Source organism: Thecamonas trahens (assembly GCF_000142905.1).
Source record: "Thecamonas trahens ATCC 50062 unplaced genomic scaffold supercont1.23, whole genome shotgun sequence".
NCBI lineage: Eukaryota > Apusomonadida > Apusomonadidae > Thecamonas > Thecamonas trahens.
In genome coordinates, this window is record NW_013657657.1 from 90,589 (window position 1) to 104,057 (window position 13,469).

Here is a 13,469-nt window from a genome sequence, read left to right on the forward strand (position 1 = left end):
CTCCTCCTCCTCCCTCCCCCGCCCCCCCCCTTTCCCGTCCTTCCCCTCCCTCCCCCCTCCCCCCCGAAATTTTGCTCACACCCACACACCCACAGGTCGAAGAGGCTGTCCGCATGAAGGAGGCAGGCCTGGCTACCGAGGTTGTTGCTGTGTGCGTTGGACCCAAGAAGGCGCAGGAGAACATCCGCTCGGCTCTGGCTATGGGCGCCGATCGTGGCATTCACATCGAGACGGACGAGGAGGTCGCTCCGCTCAACGTCGCCCGCATCTTGGCCGAGGTCGCAAAGGCCGAGGAGCCGTCCATGTTCATCCTTGGCAAGCAGGCCATCGACGACGACTCCAACCAGACCGGCCAGCTCCTCGGCGGTTTCCTTGGTTGGCCGCAAGGCACCATGGCCTCCAAGATCGAGCCGGTCTCAGACACCGCTGTCCACGTCACCCGCGAGATCGATGGCGGCCTCGAGACCCTCGAGCTCTCGCTCCCGGCTGTCGTCACCGCAGACCTCCGCCTCAACAAGCCGCGCTTTGCCGCCCTCCCCAACATCATGAAGGCCAAGCGCAAGAAGATCGACGCAAAGACCCCCGCTGACTTTGGCGTTGACATGGCCTCCTCGCTCCAGACCCTCGAGGTCAACGAGCCGCCCGTCCGTGAGGCCGGCATCATGGTCGGCTCTGTCGACGAGCTCGTCGAGAAGCTCAAGGGCGACGGGCTCATCTGATCGAGCTCCCCGCTGCCCCATCCCTCATCCCAACCCTGTAAACCGCGTTGTTTACCCAGACACCCGCAGCGCTCCGTTTTCAAAGCCAAACACAAACATCCGCGAGAGCGGGAGCACACGCACCACAGAGAGCGCGTCCTTGGTCCGCACGCACTGCATCCGCAGCATCCGCATCTCGCTACTCTCCAGTGCCCCGTCGTGGAGCAAGTTTGCCACAGAGAGCAGCGAGCCGCCCACGCCAAACAGCTGCCGCCCGTGGTACGCCAGCGACGCCACCGGATCGCGGTGCCCGTGCCCGCGCGAGAGCAGCCGCGGCGCCCCGTGTCCGAGTGCGTTCCACACCGCCACGCTGTGGTCCGACGATGACGTCACAAGCACTTGCGGGCCAGAGTCCAAGCTTAGCAGCTTCATGTCCAGCACCTGCGAGCTGTGCGCCCGCCACGCCTGCACAAAGTTGCCCGCACGCAGATCGAGCGTAGACACGTGCCCGGTCGAGAGCCCCGCCAGCACCGCACACGCAGGCTCTGACGCCACAAGCGTTCGCACGTACGTCGCTGCCCCCGCAGATGCAGACGCAGGCATGGCGTGCCACTCGTGGAGCGCACGCGGCGTCCGCACATCAAAGAACCGGATCGTCGACTCGAGCGTCCCGCCCAGCACGAGCGACGCGTGTCCCACGTGCGCAAGCGATAGCATCGGCGATGTTCCCTCGTACGACGCAACCGTCGCCCCAGTCTCCACATCCCATACGTGCAACTGCGAGTCGCACGAGACTGCGTGCCCCGCAAACGGAAGAAGGACCACGTCGTGGAGCGCCTCGCTATGCCGCGAGTACACCGCGCTCCGCTCCGTCCCGTCCAGCCGCCACACGCTCGCGCTGCCGTCGCGCGAGGCAGAGACAAGGATCCGCTCGTCACCAGAGACCGCCACCGCCCGCACCCGGTCGCTGTGACCCTCCAGCACGCCCACCGGGCGGTCCTCAGGCTCCCAGTGCTTGCGCCACTCGGCAACGCCTGTTCCGCGAAGCGGTGGCATCGCGCCCGCCCACACAGCCACGGGCGATTCGCTATCCAGCGCACGCCGCCGCATCGTCGGCACCACGCCGGGACCCACTCCGCTCGCCACCAGCTCGTTCGCCTTCAGTTCCGCCGCTCCCGACGAAAGGTGCGTGTACATGAGCGCCTCAATGAGCTCTGCGTTCTCGATCTCGCGCCGCATCGTTACCTGGCCCACAAGCCGGCAGAGTGTGTGGTACACCAGGCATGCAAACTCAGGCGTGTGAAGGTCGGACGCCTCGCCGCCGCCAGCATGCCGCCACAGCGGCTCGGCCTCCATGCTCTCATAAAAGTCGTCATAGTCAGCCAAGTACAACGCAAACCGGTCGATTGCGTGCGCACGCACTGCGTCCGGCCCGATCACCTCGGCCACACGCATGCAGAGCCCGGCTGCGAGCCGGAACACCTCTTCAGAGTCCATCGGCGGGTGGAGAAGAAAGTCAAACAATGCTGTCGACGGCACGACCAGCGTGTTGAGCACCACCTCGCTGTCAAGCTCGTCCAGGAACGCGCCCACAAGCCGGAGAAGGCCAATGACTCCGCTCACCGGCGCGCGGTCGCCGCGCCCCACTGCCCGGCTCAGATGGTACATCACAAACGGAATGACGTGGTGTGAGAGCGCAGGCTCGCCCACGCTTGCCACGCACCGGATTGCAAGCTCGGTCACAGCCTCGCTCGCCCCACGCGCCACAGCAACAACGAGCGGCATGACCACAAACTTGAGGCCGACCACAGGCAGGAAGACCTCCACAAGGAGCTTCTCCAGCTGCAGCGCAAGGAGCGACACAAACTCCAGACTTCCATCCACCACAAGCTCGATGACTGCCGGAAGGATCTCAGTGACCACAAACGCGCCGCCAAACGCCACCATCACGCTCCGCACATACTCGGCGTCCAGCAGGAGCGCCGCGTACTGCGGCTCGCTCGCAGCCTCGGACAACTGCCCGTACAGAGCAACTACGCGCGACTTGAGCATCCGCCCGGAGAGTTGAGGCCCCAGGTGCCGCACAAGCGCAAGCACAATTCGTGCCGCGTCCACGCTCGCCTTGCTTGCATCCTCGACAGGCAAGCTCACCGGGAGCACAAGCTCGAGCATGTCAAGCTTCGACATGTACGCCGCCCCATCCAGTAACGCCTCCAGCACAGACAACGGGTCGTGCCCGCTAGCTCGCGCCTCCCGCACTGCCGCCACTGCCTCAAACGCTTCCCGCAATGCGGCAGGGAAGAGGCCCGCCGTCAGAGCCGCAGCAGCCAAGCCTGATTGCGCTCCGCGAATGGCACTGAGCAGCTGCTCGCCCACGCCAACTCCGTCTTGCATCGCCAGCAGCAGCGGCTCCAGCACGCCCGCCAGCGCCACGCAGTCTCCCGCCTGCGACCGGCTCTCGCCCGACGCCACAAACGGCTCTAGCCACCGCTGCGCAAGCGCCTCAAACTCGCCGCATGTCTCGTGCGCGTCGAGCGCGTACGTCAGCGCATCCAGTGCAGCCGTCCGCTCCACCTGAATCGGCGCCGGCGTAAAAAACGGACCAACCCCTGTGCTGCTGCTTGGTGTCGCACTGCTCGTCACCGACGACGACCGGCGCCGCGCCTCGACCGCAAGTGCCAGCCCGCTGCCGCCGGGCCCGCTGTCGGACCCGGTAGCGCCGCCTCCGCCGTCGGACACGACCGGCCCGGACCCAGGCCCGATCCCGGCCCCGCCTCCTCCGGGCGAGCCGGTGCTCTTACCCGAGTTTGGGCTTCCGCCTTGAACAGGCCCTCCCACTGGCGTTCCACTCCGCGGCGCCGGATCCAGGACAGGCAAGCCCGAAGAGGCTGCCGGTGACGACGGGTTGGTCACCCGCCCGCGCAGCCGCTCGATCGGCTCGGTCAGCCGGCGGAGCGCAGACATGAGGCCTGTCGACGTCGAGCTGCTTGATGCCCCTCCTCCCGGCGCGGTTGCTGCCGTCGGTGACACCAGCCGCCTACTGCTTCCGCCGCCCACCCCGCTTGCCGCAATCCCAATCGACGGCGCCGACCGCGAGCCGTGCAGCCTGGCTCCGCTAACGCTACCAGCCGTCGGGCTCTGCATCTCGCCCGCTGATGCCATTGAGTCGAACGAATCCTGTGTCTGCAGCAGCGTGTCGAGCGCCTTGCAATCACCGACCGAAGCGTCCAACTCGGCGCTGGGGACCGCGTACGCGGCGTTGGGCGGGAGCGCCCGGCCGGTCGACCGCACGTGCTTGCGCGGGTGCGGTGCGTCAAAGAGCTTGACAAAGCCGAGCGCTGAGCCGAGCCCCATGCTCGACGTCGAGAGCGGCACGTTCTTGGCCTGCACCGCGTGCTCGCCCGAGAGCTTGTAGCCAAAAGTCAGGTCGATCCAGTTGTGCAGTTCAGCTGAGACCGCCGGTGACTCGAGGAGCGCAGCGTGTGCCGCAATAAAGGCCTCGGCCGTCGGCGCCCACGACGGGAGCGCCAGCGACGGCATGTCCGGGTGGATCGAGTCAAAGATTGACGGGTCGGTGAAGAACTGCGGAATGGCCTCGTCCGGCGACCAGACGTAGAGCCGCTCCAGCGATGAAGGGTACTCGTTCGGCTCCCACTTGGACCGGACCACCGAAGTGAGAACCTCAACCGGCGTGACCCGTGCCATGTACGCGAAGAACGTGATGTCCGAGAGCGCGTGCGTAATGTGGTGCGGCGGTGACGCCGCTGAGTACATCATGTCCAGCTGGGCGTCTCCCTTCTTGAGCCGATACTTGGACTTGCTCAGGTCGCGGAGTGCGCCCGGATCGGAAGCGCTCGCTCCGCTAAAGTCGGTGATCCATGGGAGAATGGCGTGAAAGTGCGGCTCGCCTACCGTCCGCCCCACCGCCGCATTGAGTGCCATCAGATACTCAAAGTTGCTCACACCGCCCGCCACCCAAGCCGCCGTCAACGAGCTGGTGCCCGCCGGGGCGCGCAGCACCGCCGCCGCCGCAGCCGCCGCCCGGAGCACCGCCCCGCCGCTCGGCGGATCCATCGTGAGCAGCAGCGCCGGTGAGAACCGCAGCGCCTGCGGCGCAAGACCGCCGTGCACCACCCCGCGCGCGTGCACCGCTGCAAGCCCCTGTACCGCCTGGTACGCCACAAACAGCCGCTGGTTGAGCGAGAGCGGATGGAGCGTCGCGTGCGCAAGCACCCGCGTCAAGTCCCACGGCTCGCGTGCTACCTGAACCACACCATTCTCCAGCGTCACTTCACGCGGCAGTGTGGGATGAACCGGCTTCAGCCACCGCTCGCCATCCCTCTGGGCATACACCGCGTCGAGCGCCGCCTCCACCCCGCCTTCCACAATCAGCCCGGTGCCCGCCGCCGCCGCCTCCGACTCGACATCCGCGCCAGCTATGGAGCTCCACGGGCCACCGAGCGAGGCCAAGTACGCATCCAGCGAAATGCTTCCCTCGTGCTCGCTCCCGTTGCCACCACTGACCGCATCGCCCACCGACAGCGACCACGGCGAGCTGCAGCTGTTCGCGAGGAGCGATCGCCGAGGAATGTGGCCGCGATTGCTGCTCTTGGCGGAGGCGGCAGCATTGGCCACGCACTCGTGTTTGCCATCTCCACCATTTCCTCCAACTCTGCCACTTGCGCCGTGACCGTCCCTGTCATCGCCGTCCCCCACCACGCCGCAGTCGGTGACCACCACCAGCCGCCGCACCTCAGCCCCTTGCCACGCCGACATACACAGGCAGACACGCACACGCACACAGGCACACACACACACTCACACGCACACGCACACACGCACACGCACACAGTAGTGAAGAAGCCCTCTCCTTTCCCACCTTACTCTGCTTCCCTGCAAGAGTACAGCGACAAGTATCCCCCCCTGTGTCACCCTGCCCGTCTGCCTGGCCACACACGCTCCGCCCCTGCCACCACCCCCCCCCCCCCCCCCACCCCACCCCCACCACCACCACCACCCCCCCGGCATCGCACGAAGATGGCAACGATCTGGAGGTAGATGAGTGTGAGAGGGAGAGAAGCATGAGTATGCGCTGCTGGCTGAGGATATAAGGGGGCTACAGGCTGGTTTCCCTGCCCATGTATGCCTCCCAGGGGGGAGGGAGGGGCAGGGGGGGAAGAAGGAGGAGGGACTTTGTGCGCGGAGAATTGGTGATCACCGAAGATGAGTCGCAGAGAGAGACCTACCTGGTCATGACGGTAGGATGAATCACACATCAGCGGGGATGGGGATGGAGAGGAAGAGGTGGGAATCAGAAGGTATATATATATACATATGATTTTAAATATGTGTGTGTGTGCATGTATGTGTGTGTGTGTATGCGTGTCTCTCTCTCTCTCTCGCTTTCTCTGTGTCTGCAGTGCGCAGTTATCCCATGATCAGACCATGATCTCTCTCTGCGATGCACAACGTCACAGCCTACAACACACCACATACATCCTCCACACATGCCCAATCCCCAATCAACTCATCCCCCCCCCCCCCTCCTCCCCTCCTCCCTCTCTCCCTCCTTCTTCTCTAATCAAATCGATCCTCCCCCCGAGAGGCAACGGTCGTCGTCCGGGGCCAACCACGGCCGACCAACAGAGGCCGACACCCGACTCTTTCCACAATGCAGGCCATGGAGATTGAGAGCAACACAGCCGACGTGTGCGCCATTGCCCAGCCCCTTGCCGACGACAAGCTGACCAAGAAGATCTTCAAGGTCATCAAGAAGGGTACGCCCCCTCTTCCCTCCCCCCCCCCTTCTCCCCTCCCCCCCCCCCTCCGACAGTCCGGGTGGCTGCCCATCCAGGCCTCCATCCCGCACCCTCTCCCCCCCTCCCCTACCCCCCCCCCCACCCACGCAACCACCACTCACTGCCTCCACCCCCTGTACCCTACAACTTGTGTGTGTCCGTGTCCGTGTCTGTATGTGTTTGTGTGAATAGCTGGCAAGGAGAAGCTCATCCGGCGTGGGGTCAAGGAGGTGGTCAAGGCTATCCGTAAGGGCGGCAAGGGCTTTGTGGTCCTCGCTGGCGACATTTCGCCCATTGATGTCATTTCGCATATTCCCATCATGTGTGAGGATGCTGGCATCACCTACATCTACGTGGCTTCAAAGGAGGACCTTGGTGCTGCATCGGGTACCAAGCGCCCGACTTCGGTCATCCTTGTTACTGTCGATGACTCGTTCAAGTACAAGGAGCTGTACGATGAGGCCGTCGCTGCCGCTGCCGCCCTCGCCCCCTCGTTCTGATCATCAGCGCTCTCCTCTCTGGCACCGTCGCTGCTCGCCGGGCTCACGCTCGCTTGGCCTCTGCAGTCACTGCGCCTCACTCTTGTCGCTCCCCCCCTCCTCCTCACCACCACACCTATCGCCGCTGTAAACGGACTCTACACTCTGCAGCCTTGCTCACCGCCGTTCAAACGGCACCCGCGGTGCAAGATGCGATCGCAGGTTGACTGCCTGGTTCAGCTTGAGCTCCATCTGGTCGTGGATGGAGAACAGCAAGCTCTTCAGGCTGCGGATCGTCCGGGTCGATACCTCCAGCTGGCCCATCAGTTGGCGCTTGGCCACCAGTTCCATCTCCAGCTGCTGCTGGCGCGAGGCAAGCTGCGAGACCACGGTCGACTTTTCCATCTGCGCCGTCTTGATCTTGGCCTTGGCTCGCGCGAGCAGGTGCTCGTACGCGCCCTGGATGTCCAGCAGCGCCGCCCGGTGCTTGCCCTCGAGCTCGATCTTGAGGGCGAGGACCTGCTCCTCGGACGGCGGCGCCGGCGGCCGGGGCGATGCCGATGCCTGGGTGCTTGCCGTCGGCGAAGACGCGGCGCGGTTCGATTGGCGAGCCTCAGCCCGCGATGCGCCGCCGGCCAGCAGCGGCTCGAGCGGGCGCGCCCCAGGATGCCGCAGCGCCGTCTCCAGCATGGCGATGTTAGCCCGTTGGCTCACGCCATGGAAGTCCATCGACGCGATGAGCGCGTGCGCCTCGGCGAGCTCGGCGTCTTTGTCGGCGAGCTGCAGCTTGAGCTCACGGACCTCGACCATCAGCTCGACATTGCGCTTTTTGGCCGCTTTAGCTCGTGCTCGTAGCGCGGCCGATGGCGCCTCGGCCAGCGCGAGGTTGGTCGCCGATGCCGAGTTGGCCATGAGCGCTACGCGCTCGCGCTCCAGCTCGAGCTGCGCCTCCAGCTTGGCGTTGGCCCGTTCCAACTCGGCAATGCGCTTCATCAGTGCACGCTCCCGGCCCTCAGCCTCCTTCTCGCGCGCCAGGAATGTTTGAACGAGCTCAGTGTCCATGCTCGGCACAAGTTGCGTCTCCGACATGCTCCCTGATACCCTTGATGCTTCAGTGCGCGGGCTGCCTCCGGCTTGCGACCGCGACCGCGACCGCGAGCCTACTGCTCGCTTCTGCCGCCGAGCCTCGCCGTCCTTTTGCGCCTGCGACTTGGATCGCCGCCGCACCAGGCTCGGGCTTGACTCGGCTTGCATCGAGTCGAGCATGCGCGACTTGTCGTCTGGCCGTCCCACCACAGCCGGAGTCGACTGCCGCCGCTTCATCCTCAGCGCCATCGCTGTTGCCGCCGCCGATGGCGGCGGCTCGTCTGGAGTCACTGCCTTACCCTCGGCAGCCGCCCGCGAGCGTGATGCCGACCGCGAACGTGAACGCGAGCGCGAGCGCGAGCGTGATGCCGACGCCGACCGCGAGCCAAACACATCACCACCATCACCGTCACCCGACATGTTGTCGACATCGTGTGCCGTGTCGTCGTCGCTGTTGTCCAGCAGCGCGTGAACGTATGACGCAACCGAGTCGCCGTCAGTGCCGATGTCGATCAAGACCATCGACTCGCCAGACGCCTGCGCCGCCGCCTGGTCATCAGAGCCTGCATCGGCTCTGTCGTCTCTTTGTGGCTCGTCCACCTGGCCGCAATCGCTGCCAACGCTCGCTGCGTCGTCGTTGCACTCGGTGGTCTCTGCCCCAAACTCAGACTTGAACTCTGTGAGCATCGAGTCAGGATCCGACTTGAAAAAGTCGGTGGTCGGCTGCGAAACGTCGGCTGCGGGCTCGTGGGCAATCTCAACGACTAGCGATGACGGGATGCGACCCTCGCCAGGAATGCCGACCACCGAGCCCATGAGCCATTGCGACGAGATCCTCGACGTGATTGTCAGCAGATCACCCTTTTCAAAAAAAAGATGCCCACTCGACAGCGGCTCATAGTCGTCGAGCGCCCGGACCGTGTACCCTGACGGCGCGACCACCGACGGCGCGACCGCCGACAGCGCCGTCGTCTCGAGCTGCGGCCGCCCATCCTCGCTTGCGTCGCTGCTCCCGCTCCCATCAGCGCTTGCCTCGGCCTCACCATCGTCGCTTGCCTCGACCTCGACGTACTCGACGACTTCTTCGTATTCGTACTCGGCCTCGGCCTCGTCCCCAGCCTCGGCCTCGCCCCCAGCCTCGCCGCCAGCCTCAGCCTCGACCTTAGCCTCAGCCTCAGCCTCGCCGCCAGCCTCAGCCTCAGCCTCGCCCTCAGCCTCAGCCTCGCCGCCAGCCTCAGCCTCAGCCTCGCCCCCAGCCTCGCCGTCAGCCTCGGCCTCGGCCTCAGCACTAGCGCCTCGGTCCTGATCAGCCTCTACGACAGCAGCAGCAGCAGCAGCAGCAGCAGCAGCAGCAGTGGCAGTGGCAGCAGTGGCATCCGGAGACACAGGCATGGAACCAATGAGGTCGAGAAAGTTCGAAGGGACATGGCCCTCGATGCCATCTGCGCCAAAGGCAGTCCACCACCTGCCGGTTGCGTCTGTGACGGTCATGACCTCGCCCTTGACCATGTTGATCTGGCCCACGCGTTGGGCGGAGAAGGCATACTGTGCGATGGCAAAGGAAGCCCCATCTGGCGGAGTGGCTAAAGTCAGATAGTTTGCAGGCACCAGGCCCTTTGCCTCTCTCAGCGATGCCTCCCACCACTGTCCCACAGCCGAGTGCAGCAGGAGCAGGTCGTTGGCGGCAAAGGACAGCTGCCCGCCCTGACTCGCCTGAAAGGTATGCAGCGCACGCGCCACTCTGGGCGTGCTAGCCATCACTCCACCTCCCTCTCCACCTGTTTGCTATCCCTCTTCTTCCCCCCTCCCTCCTCTCGCTCTCTTCCAGAGTCGAGTGTGCCTGCCACCGCCTGCCTCCCCTTCCCCCCCCCCTCCCCCCCCTCCCTCCCTATCCACACCTCACTCCCATCCCCAGCCATGGCCGACCCACTCCTCCTCCCCCCACCCCTCCCCCTCTCCTACCCATCCTCGACTCCAGCCGCTACCGGGACACCTGTTGTTACCTCCCATCTGGTGGCTACCTCCTCGTACTGGGCGGCAAAGGCAGCAGTCCGGGCCGAGCTGCTCCCTGCAGGTCATGGTGGACCGCTGCCACACCTGCTGGATGCGCACGATCTGGCGGCTACACTCTCGGACTCTCACTCTGCTCGGCCTATGCTGGCCACTGCTCACCGCATGCATGCCATGGCTCTTGCTGCGGACGGATCGAGTCTGGCGAGCCCGCGCCGCTCGCTGGCACAAGCTGCTCTTGCCTCACTCGCTCTCCCCCCGATCACGGAAAGGCAGAGCCGCTAGAGGCAGTTGCCCGTGCTCGCGAGGCGTGGCGGACAGAGGTTGTTCGTGGTCTGCGCGAGATGCGTGCCAAGCTGGGCCTGCCGTGGGCCCGCCTTCGCAGTGCTGCCGAGCTGGCCGAGGACGACGACGATCGTGCCGTGGCCGAGGACGAGCGCCTGGTTGCTCTGCTAGACAAGGGCCTTGTCCAGCCGCTGGCGATCAACGCCCTCTTCCGCGCTCTCATCCGCATCACCAACCCAAATGCCACAGCCGCCTTTACCCGCTTCTTCCCGCTCGGCCTCATCTCGCTCGCTCTTGCTGTTCCGTCCCGTTCCGAGCTTCGCTGTTCGTGGGACGCACTCAGCCTCGGCAACAAGTGCTGCGACGACTCGCTCGCGCCCGATGGTCCCACCGAGTGGGAGGATGCGCATTACGAGGCCGGCAAGGCGCTACTGGCTACGGGGGACGTCGACGCGCTCCGCGACTGGGCCCGCCATGGCATCCCATCGTCGCTTCGCTTCGACGCTTGGCTCGCCCTCCTGCTTGTCGCTCCCTCGCATGACAACGCGCTACACTTTGATGCCCTCCTGGGCGAGGTTGAAGCTTGGGACTTTGCCATCGATGCTCCTCTCCGCGCCGACATCAACGCCACCGCCAACGATGAACACTACTTTGTCTTTCTGGATCTCATCCGCGACGTCGCCCTGGCCTTTGTCCGCGACCGCACACTGCCGTCGCTCCTTGCCCTGCCCGGTATTAGCCTTGTCGACCCGAGCTCGGGCGCAGCCTATCCGCCGTGCGGCGTTGTCCCACCCGAGGGCCTCGCCCACATGATTGCTCCCCTTGCGTACCTGTCTTCCGCTCCCGACGGTGTGTACTCCGTCTTTCGCGCTCTCTACACCCGGCACCTGGTCCGGCTCTCGGCGCTCGCCTCGGGCTCCGAGTCGCTCCTCACCCTTGCCGCCGCCTTTGAGACCTGGCTCGCCGAGCTCGATCCTGTCCTTGCCGCCCACTGCACCGCCATCGGCGCACCGCCTCTTCGTGCCGCCTTTCCCTGGCTTGTCCGCGGCTTTTCGTCGTTTCTTCCACCGGGCCAGCTCCTCGCGCTCTGGGACAGGATCGTCGCCTATGACTCGCTTTACGTCGTGCCCGCCCTCGCTGTCGGCATCTTTACGCTTCGTGCCTCCTCGCTTCTTGAGTGTGCGTCCCCACAGGACGTCGCCGGTGTGCTCTCCAACCTCTCGGGTATCTGCGTCGTCCAGCTCCTACAGCTTGCTTTTCTGCCACAACCCGTCTCGACCACTAGCGCGGATCACGAGAACCAGCCCTTGCCGCGGCCCTTGGCCCGCTCGATCTTGACCGAGAGTTCGTTCCACTGCGACTCGGGGTAGACCTGTGCGCTCTGCAGGTACTTGATGAGCTGGCTGTTGGCCTGCATGTAGTACGGCGTCGTCTGGTACTGAAGCACCTTGTGCATGATCGAGCCCATGAGCCGCAGCTTGCGAAAGTTGACGTGGCCCGAGCTGAGCACGTCCGGCTGCGCATCGTCGGTCTTGTACAGCAGCGACGAGAAGATCGAGAGGACCGGCACAAGCGGCGGTGTTGCCTTGAAAAGCGCCGCCTGGTAGTTGGCGTTGTTCTTGCGCGGCTCAAACAAGATCTGTATCGGCTTGAGTGCTGCCAGCGCAGCCTCGGGCACCGCGCTCCGCAGTACTTTGAGCCGCGCAATGGCGGGCGTTACGTCGAGCGCGATCCACGCGTTGAGTGCGTCGTGAAAGTTACTCAGCTTAAGAAACTCGTGCGGGAGCGCAAGAAGCTTGGTGTAGAGCCTGATGCGGTCCTTCTTCTTCTGCGGCGCGAGGACAAGGCTCACCAACCATGCTCGCATCCGGTTGGTGAATCGAGTCCACGCCGTGAACGCCGGCGCCGCTGCAGGGTCGTCCGAGAACGTCGACCGCAGGCACTCGAGCGGCTCGATCCGCGAGAAGAGGCCAAACGAAATGAGGGTCACCTGCCGCGCCACGTCTGCGACATCGAGTGATGCCACAATGCTTGCCGCCTCGGCTGCCGGAAAGGCCTTTGGATTGGCCGGCGCCAGCCGGTCGAGCACCATTTGCAGCGGTGCGTTGGGCGGCAGGTGCTCGAGCAGTGGCGAGTGGGCCTTGTCCGGCAGCGAACCCTCGACATGGATAGCGCAGCGCGCGAGCTCCCGCAGCGCCTCTACTACCTCGCCCGCTGGCCGCATCCGCAACGCCCGGTCAACGAACGTCAACAAGTTGTCGAGCGTCGCCATCGACTCGCCGTCGGTGCCTGCAAACAGATGCGCGTCGGTCTCAAGCAGCGCACGCATCAGCGCCAGCACCCGCAGCTGCGCCGGTGCCCCAGCACCGCCCTCGCCCGCGCCTGCTCCAAACATGCTTGCTAGCAGCGACACAAGCTCGTGTGGCGTGGTAAAGTACCGGTAGGTGAGCAGAAAGTCCTCCAGGAGCGCTTCGTCTCCGCTGCACGACGGATCAACCAGCGCCCACGTCAGCGCCTCCCTCGTCCCACTCACCACGCATCCGTCCTCTTTCACCAGATCACTGCCGGCAACGTCAACGCCCGCCGCGATCATCGTCGCCTTGGCAACCGCTTCCCCCACCGGCGCCTCGCCCTCGGTCTCGGCCCCATCCGTTGTCGACATCATCGATGATGACGACGCCGCCAACGACATCGACGACTCGGACCGCGACGCCGCCTGCACAAGGATATGCGGCGGGAGCGCCGATGCCACCCGCGCACGAGCCGCACCACCACGGTCAGCCCTGGCTCCCACCATTGAATCCCCAGCCTCACCGCCCATCCTTGCAATGACCTCGGACAGCGACGACGACGACGACGACAAGCCAGCCTTGTACCCCTGAGTCTCGTCGGTCTCCATGCTCCAGCCGTAGAGCCCCGCAAACAGTACAACGCTACGCCAAGACCACCACCAATCCTACACAACAGCACACACTTACGCCCACACACAAGCCCACCCAACACCAACCAAGTCGCTCAAGACAAGGCTGCCTACCTCCGCCCTCTGCCCACCTGCCCGCCCGCCCTGCCAGCCTGCCGCCATTCACCGGGTTCGGCTGACCCCCCCCCCCCCC

General features: G+C 65.1%; 6 protein-coding genes across 6 annotated transcripts in view; 3 read left to right on the plus strand and 3 right to left on the minus strand.

The window, feature by feature from the left end:
* Window positions 1–781, plus strand: part of AMSG_05376 (electron transfer flavoprotein beta subunit) — a 1,284-nt gene extending 503 nt beyond the window's left edge. Inside the window, exon 2 of the mRNA XM_013902348.1 lies at window positions 96–781. Within this exon, the coding sequence (XP_013757802.1) occupies window positions 96–719 (624 nt within the window). The 3' untranslated portion in view covers window positions 720–781. The remainder of the gene's footprint in view (window positions 1–95) is intronic.
* On the minus strand, window positions 755–5,401 carry AMSG_05377 (WDR81 protein; the record flags this gene model as incomplete). The annotated part of the gene is made up of 2 exons (XM_013902349.1): window positions 755–5,336; window positions 5,390–5,401. 2 exons carry the CDS (start codon window positions 5,399–5,401, stop codon window positions 771–773), a joined length of 4,578 nt encoding a protein of 1,525 aa, XP_013757803.1. The 3' UTR covers window positions 755–770.
* Window positions 5,402–6,360: 959 nt separating this feature from the next.
* Window positions 6,361–7,141, plus strand: AMSG_05378 (H/ACA ribonucleoprotein complex subunit 2). Its single transcript, XM_013902350.1, has 2 exons — window positions 6,361–6,475; window positions 6,689–7,141. The coding sequence occupies exons 1-2, from the start codon at window positions 6,370–6,372 to the stop codon at window positions 6,994–6,996; spliced, it is 414 nt and encodes a 137-aa protein (XP_013757804.1). The 5' UTR covers window positions 6,361–6,369; the 3' UTR covers window positions 6,997–7,141.
* On the minus strand, window positions 6,984–10,027 carry AMSG_05379 (uncharacterized protein; the record flags this gene model as incomplete). The annotated part of the gene is made up of 3 exons (XM_013902351.1): window positions 6,984–9,198; window positions 9,319–9,800; window positions 10,024–10,027. The coding sequence occupies 3 exons, from the start codon at window positions 10,025–10,027 to the stop codon at window positions 7,153–7,155; spliced, it is 2,532 nt and encodes an 843-aa protein (XP_013757805.1). The 3' UTR covers window positions 6,984–7,152.
* Window positions 10,028–10,236: 209 nt separating this feature from the next.
* AMSG_05380 (TBC1 domain family) lies at window positions 10,237–11,641 on the plus strand (the record flags this gene model as incomplete). Its single annotated transcript, XM_013902352.1, has 3 exons — window positions 10,237–10,270; window positions 10,348–11,580; window positions 11,607–11,641. 3 exons carry the CDS (start codon window positions 10,237–10,239, stop codon window positions 11,639–11,641), a joined length of 1,302 nt encoding a protein of 433 aa, XP_013757806.1.
* Window positions 11,461–13,469, minus strand: part of AMSG_05381 (uncharacterized protein) — a gene marked incomplete at its 5' end in the record, with an annotated part of 2,159 nt that continues 150 nt past the window's right edge. Inside the window, one exon of the mRNA XM_013902353.1 lies at window positions 11,461–13,289. Coding sequence (XP_013757807.1) covers window positions 11,648–13,289 — 1,642 coding nt within the window. The 3' untranslated portion in view covers window positions 11,461–11,647. The remainder of the gene's footprint in view (window positions 13,290–13,469) is intronic.

Excerpts from the sequence above, each read along its gene's own strand:
- AMSG_05378 (XM_013902350.1), top strand. The coding sequence starts at position 6,370 with ATGCAGGCCATGGAGATTGAGAGCAACACAGCCGACGTGTGCGCCATT. Across the intron at positions 6,476-6,688 it reads CTTCAAGGTCATCAAGAAGG|CTGGCAAGGAGAAGCTCATC; the intron begins GTACGCCCCCTC and ends TTGTGTGAATAG.